At 43.7% G+C, this 7277-nt stretch overlaps 1 protein-coding gene across 1 annotated transcript in view; it reads left to right on the forward strand.

Moving 5' to 3' along the window:
* LOC106811563 (rabankyrin-5-like) overlaps window positions 1-7277 on the forward strand; it is a 35287-nt gene that overhangs the window by 5701 nt on the left and 22309 nt on the right. The window contains exons 7-11 of the mRNA XM_014815233.1: window positions 176-255; window positions 493-704; window positions 831-928; window positions 1231-1456; window positions 1985-2131. Coding sequence (XP_014670719.1) covers window positions 176-255; window positions 493-704; window positions 831-928; window positions 1231-1456; window positions 1985-2131 — 763 coding nt within the window. The remainder of the gene's footprint in view (window positions 1-175; window positions 256-492; window positions 705-830; window positions 929-1230; window positions 1457-1984; window positions 2132-7277) is intronic.

The raw sequence follows: 7277 nt of genomic DNA on the forward strand, positions 1-7277 counted from the left end.
TCAGGTTTGATCTAAATTAGTAGGATGTCTACCCGCTACCGGGTTATTTTGGCGGGTGACTAAGCAGGTGTCTGTCTACCAGAGTTCTACGCTCAGGTTTGATCTAAATTAGTAGGATGTCTACCCTCTACAGGGTTATTTTGGAGTCATCAGGTTGTCTGTCATGTGTTTTCAGGTTGTCGAGGGGATGTGCTGTGTTGCGGCTTTGCTACTCAGCCACAATGCAGACCCCAACGTCCAGGACAGCATGGGCAGGTAAGACACTCGAGAAGCTGAGGCTATCACCAGTTTTAGTTAGATCACGTCTCTTCTTAGAACGTATTTAAAAAATGTACGAGCCGTTTGGCTCATAGTGTAACCCTGATTGTGACTAGGTATGAAAGTAACATTAGAAAATTTGAATATTCATTTTAAAAAAGGTTCGACTTCTCAGGCTGATTATGATTTTGATATTTATTTTGACGTTTTATTGATTATTGATGATTGATACAGAACGGCGCTGCACTGTGCCGTTGTCACGGGAAACGAACGAGTCTTTTCGCTGTTGTTGGAGAATCAGTCGCTGAACCTGGAACTACGGAATCTAGATGGTTTCACACCTCTCTGGGTCGCACTGCAGCAGCATTGTGATTATCAAGAAAAGAGCTTAAGCGCCCGACTAGTGGCACGTGGCAGCAGTACAGACGCTGTGTGTCCCAAGTCTGGTACGTTTCACTTTATAGAAAACTGTTTCCTATGTTAATACGATTTAGATGTGGTTTCACCTGGTTTCGATTACTTTCACTCCTTTTAACTTTGCCATTTATTTGATGTGGTTATTTTTCTTATAGGTGATAGTTTGCTCCACTTGGCCGCACGATCTGGAAATGGTGATGCAGCACTGTTCCTGGTGAAATATGGGGCACAGCCTGGCCTTGTCAACAACAGGGTATCGTCTCATTTCATGTTAAACTATTCGTTGCCTTTGATCTCTTAGAGCGAAACACACCCAATCACACATCTCACTTTTCGTAATATACGTCTCTTAAGAGTAGAGTAGTAGTAAGAGTAAATACTTGCTTTTAAAGTACGTCTAATGTGTCTCAGAAACATTAGTGGTATTTCAGTCTCTCATTCTGACCAGTGGTAGCGCTGTTGTCCAGCTGATGGCCAGTCTTCCGCGCACGAGTACACAGAAACGTCGTGCGTTGATTCTCGGACGTGATCTGACCAGTCTGCGTTGTTCTGCAGGGTGAGACGGCGCTCCACTGTGCTTGCCAGACGGGATTGGCGAAGTTGGTGGCGGCACTGCTGCTCAAGGGAGCGAACCCGAACGCACAGACGCAGGACGCAGAGGTGGAGGCTGTGGCGGAGGAGGAGGAGGAGGAGGAGGGAGCGGTCGGCAAGCAGACGCCGCTTCACGTTGCTATCCGCTGCTCACGCGAGGCTGTGGTCAACGTGTTCCTCGAACACAAGAGTGAGTAGTCGTTCGCGTCGTCTGCTCTTGGCCGTTAACGTCAGTCCGCTCGGCTTTGTTGAAGTTGTTTACAGCAAGGCTAGTGTATTGTAGGCAGTTAGCAGACACGAACATTACAGTGCGTAGTTGTCCGCTTAATCTGTCCTCTGCTCGGGCTAGGCCACTCAATTTTTTCGAAGTTGTTTGCAGTGAGACTAGCACAGTGTGTTGTAGGCAGTTAGCGGGCATGAGCTCGATTATGGAGCAGTTGTTTGCAGCGAGACTATTGTATTGTAGGCAGTTAGCGGAAACCCGCTCAATTTCGTTGAAATTTTTTGCAGTGAGGCTAGTGTGGTGTGTCATAAGTAGGTAGCAGTAGTCCGCTCGGAAGTTTTTTTGTAGTGATGCTACTGCGGTGTGTGGTAGGAAGTTGGCGTTATGCCTTAGTAAGTTGTAGTAAGTAATCGCTGTAGCAAGGTGGCTGCCATGTTGGGAGAACGACGGGTGTAAAAACGTAAAACGTCGTTTGCATTGTGGCGGTTGTCGCAGGGAGGCTGACCGAATCGCCCGACAACAAGCTAGTGATTCCGAATTTCAACGTGAAGGACTCGCGTCACGAGACGGTTCTCAGCCTTGCCTTGTGGTTGGGTCTGCATGACATCGCAGCCGGCCTGCTAGCAGCCGGAGCAGATATCGGTAGGTATCTTGGAGCAACTTAAGGTTACTTAACTTAACTTACTTAACTTAACTTAACTTAACTTTACTTAACTTAACTTACTGGTAAGGTGTCAGCACTGTTTGTGCTTGTACTGGTAAGGTGTCAGCACTGTTTGTGCTTGTACTGGTAAGGTGTCAGCACTGTTTGTGCTTGTACTAGTAAGGTGTCAGCACTGTTTGTGCTTGTACTAGTAAGGTGTCAGCACTGTTTGTGCTTGTACTAGTAAGGTGTCAGCACTGTTTGTGCTTTTACGGACACTACAGCGACTGATCGAAAGTAGCCGCCATTAGGAGATTTTCTCGGATGATACCGTCCTCTCTTACATGTTTCACGGATGAGTACATTCTGCTGAGAGATTCACGAAGATTAATCTCTGGCGGGAGTCAGGTAAGAACAAAGACCAGATGTTATAATGTCGATTAAAGTGAATATTTTATGTATGCAGAGATACAAAATGGGAGCTGTTGGATGCTGCTTTCGTTTTCTGTGATCGTGTGAAATGAGCGAGCGTCGAACGAATTTTTACAATTTCGCTTTCCTACCTGCTCCTTATATTCATGTTGTTTGTGCACAGGGCGGTTGCGGATGTATGTGGTGTTGCAGTGAGCATTTGACCGGCATTCTACAGGTGATTATAGCGCAAAATAGAATAGAGCAACCAATTAGCTTGGTTACATCTTTCATGTTTATTTACCATGATTGGTTTATTGAGAGTTTTCAATACTGGACCATTCGTGTTGTAAAACTCTACCAAAAGTCTCAAAACATCTCTCCTAGACTAAGGCTGACTGCAAGCGTACACGTTTTGTAGACTTATAGTATTGGCAGAACGTTTCTAGCACTCATTTACACGCCTCTTACTAATTCATTAACACGTAAGGCAATGTGCGAACGTGTTCGCATTGGTACAATTATATGTAGTAAATTATAGCAGTGAACTCCCAACTGCACACACCCTTACAAAGGAGTGCGGTTTTTGGATCTCACACATTTAACACTGACGAGTCTCGTAGCAACTTGCCTAATTGATTTTTTATTTCCACCAGTCACAGAGTGTCCTCGCTGCAGCAGGCAAGCTCTCTAATTACTGTTCTTCGTCTATATTTTGTCGGCATACACATTTTTGTACATATGACAGGCAACGGCATAATGTATATCCTTCTTCTAGGCGAGCTTGTGGAAACTGCACAGCGCCATCTCGCTCTGATAACATGAGTACGTGAAACACTAGTAAAAGACATGAACTGCGAGACAGAAACCACAATCTGCTTGTTGCCTCGTCCGGAGAGCAGATGGAGAGGAGACGTTCGTTTCATAGGGCTGCCCCATCACAAACAGTTGCTGATTTGTACGAGAGAAGGCTATACAGGTACACATTGAATTAGTTTGCATTAACATTTAGTAAATCTTTCATTGCCATGCTAAGTGAAACTTAACACAACGTTGAATAGTTCATTTCATCGAATTAAAATAATGACCTTGATGTGCCAAGAATTGAAGATTTTGGATGCTGATACAATGCGTTTATATAGGTTGCTGTGCTACTATATAACATGTTATTATACATTATAAGCATAATCTGTTACTTATTATATGCAATTATGCTACGTACTCAATAGTAAAGTTATGTCTTTCAGTGGACTGATAGTCCTCTTGAGGTTGGTCATAACTGATAAGCGCACAAGTTTGTGGTCTGATGCCCGCAGCACCACATGGGCGTGTGCTGCCAAATCTAAAACGACGTGTCAGCTTCACTGGATTTCTCAGGTGAGGTAGTACTCTAAACTGTAAACGTGTACAGTCTCTCTAGCTACACGTGTAGAACTAGGTGGTCTAGCTACATATCCTACATTAAAATTTAATAAAATGGGCCTGCGAGTGTTTGAAATCATTATATGCTTTATATATGCATGCATGCTTGCATAAACTTGCCCTTTGTACGGTCACTGCTATTTGTCACTGTTACCATGGCTTCAAATATGACGTGTGTGTGGTACGTATACGTTCTCTTAGTCGTCGTTGCTGCTTTCGACGTTGCCACACTACCGTTACTCATCACCTCGATTACCGCTTATCGGTCCGCCAAGGTACACGTTACAATGCATGCTTGCATTAAACTTGAAACTTATGGTTGGCATCAGCAAAATCTACTTAACTACCACATAAAAGATGTGCAGTTAATGAGCAAGAGCTATTTAAGTAACTTTGTACAATTTCTTCATAATTGTTAATAACGATTGCGTGTGGTGATTGATAACGAATTCAGTTAGCCTAATATTTGCGATTGCTTAGTGAAATCATTTCTGATTCCAGGTCGGATCTGCTGGTCCACCCAGTAACGAGTTCTGTGAATGTGTTTCGAGTTCTTAAGATGCACATGCTTTGTTTCTACAGATTTCCCTTGTTAATTAGGCAAGCAATGATGAACTCGGGTTTCTATACAGATAAGGGTATTGACGCAGGCGTGGACGAGGACTTTCATTCTTAAATCTCATTGCAAGGCTGCCAGCAAGTCATTCAAGATGAGCTTGCTCATACACAAGTAATATTCTCAGTGATTGTACTGGTGATTCTCAAGGAGTAAGTAGTAGTAATTTTTCACCTGTTCCTTAGATCTATTAATTCGTAGCAATAAAAATGTGACATTCAGATTTAAGTCAATTATTCAGAATCAGGGAGAGTGTTAAATCTAGCATAAAAACCAAAGGAATAATTTGTTTTAAAAGAGTAAAAGAGAAGAGGATAGAACTTTCCATCCGTTAAAGATTTCTTCTGTGAACTCGGTTATAGATGCCTCGTAATGATAGTGCTTGCAATTTGCAAGATGTGAGAAGGCCTAATGCGACTTGTCAAAGTTGGAAACTGCATCAAGTATTTCAGGACGCTGACTAGCTCTGGAGCCAGTGCCCTGAAGAACACTGGCCCTCTCAACTCATCTCCTTATACTTGGCAGTTCATGTGTGTTATTACATGTTCTTAATTTTCGTGTGCATAGTAATATAAACATCACATGGTTGTTACTGAAGGAAATTGTGGCGATTAAATCGTAGATTAAGTGCCTTTATCAAGACTGCAGTTGCCTGCAGTTCAGTGTTAGTGTGAAATATATTATTGTCCTGCTCTGGAGGCACACCTGCTCCAGTCCTCTGAGGATGGCCAGCCTGAGAAGATGGCCTAATAATTGTAAAGATTAACCATGTTAACCTGTCACGCGATGAGCTGTGCGTTGACAAACACCACTGGGTGTATTGGGTACTTCGCGCTAGGGTGATAACCGGTTAAAGGGCTGAACCATATAAACCCACTCATGCGATGAATATGTTTACAAACGACACTGAGTAGGACGTAGAGTGACACTACTAGTCCAACATAGGCGCTGCGTCTCGAGCAACCACTCGGCTTGCGATTAATGTTGAAAAATTCTCGTGCAGACCGGATTCACGGTGTGGCAGTGAGGAAAAGGATGGCTTATAACTCGTAAAGGCTTGAACCATGTAACCGTCATGCATGGCCGTGTGTGACAAACACACCACTGCGTGTTTGTAGATATATTGTATATATATAGATATATATTCGCATATTGTAGACACCCACTAGTCCACATAGGCGTACGTCGCAGTAACCACGCATATTGTAGACACCACTAGTCCACATAGGCGTACGTTCGCGAGTAACAGCATATTGTAGACACCAGTAGATCTCCAATAGGCGTACGTCGCAGTAGCCGCATTAATAGTAGACACCCACTAGTCTACATATGGCGTACGTCGGCTAGTAATATGTGACATGAGTAGACACCCACTAGTGTACATTAGCGTATCGTCGCCAGTAATCATGCATGTAGTAGACCCCCACTGGTCTACATATGGCGTACGTCGCCGTAACCACGCATGTAGTAGACACCACTAGTCCACATAGGCGTACGTCGCGCGTAACACGCATTGTGTTAGCACCCACTAGTCCACATAGGGCATACGTCGCAAATAACCACGCATGTAGTAGACACCACTACTCCACATAGCGTACGTTCGCAGTAACCACGCATGATTAGTAGACACCCATAGTCTACATCGCATCGGGCAGTAGCCGCATTAGTAGACACCCACTAAGTCCACATAGGCGCTACGTCGCAGTAACCACGCCATGTAGTAGACACCCACTAGCCACATAGGCGGTTGGTCGCGTTAACTCGCATTTGTCAGCACCCACTAGGCTCATAGGCGTTACGTCCAGTAACACGCACTGTAGTAGCACACTAGTCCACATAGCGCGTACGTGCAGTCAACACGCATATAGTAGAACCACTGTCCATAGGCGTAGTCGCCAGTAACACGATATTAGTAGACACCCACTTAGTTCACATTAGGCGTACGTCGCATAACAGCATGTAGAGCACACCCACTATGTCCACATAGGCGTATCGTCGCAGTAACCACGCATTATATACGTAGACAGCCCACTACGTCATCATAGGCGTGCTGCGTTCTCGGCGACCACGGCTTGCCGATTGATTTGCGCAATTCTCTCTCGTGCAGAACGATTACACGAGTGAGGACTTTTCGCGAGCTGTGTCGCGCAATGCTGTACCAGCATGTTCAAGTCGACAGTCGGAGTTCCCCCACTACACTCGGCCATCAGAGCGCTCGGCTGAGGACGTCTTCTTCCTCTACCTGCGTCGGCCGAAACAATGCTGAGGTGCGTTCTGCGGTGGGAGCTCGCGTCGCGAGCGTGAGGTTCATCGCCGTAACAACAAACAGTCACGCCGGAGACAAATTCATTACAATAGAAAAGCGCTTTAAGATAGTAATGAGGGCTGTAGTTGTTTATATTTATATTGTATACACTACTGACGCACGCAGCACACACACATATTTTATATATATATATATAATATATAATACTATATATATAGTATATATATATATATGTGTGTGGTATACTCTATGTATATATATATATATATTAAATAAATAACATCTTATATGTATATAGATATATATACACATGCCACGCACGCACACACACACAGCACACATATATACTATATATATATATTTGGTATAGATATATATATATAATATATATATATATATATATATATTATACATATACATATAAATAAGG

The sequence above is a fragment of the Priapulus caudatus genome, unplaced genomic scaffold (assembly GCF_000485595.1).
Source record: "Priapulus caudatus unplaced genomic scaffold, Priapulus_caudatus-5.0.1 Scaffold552, whole genome shotgun sequence".
Lineage (NCBI taxonomy): Eukaryota > Metazoa > Priapulida > Priapulimorpha > Priapulimorphida > Priapulidae > Priapulus > Priapulus caudatus.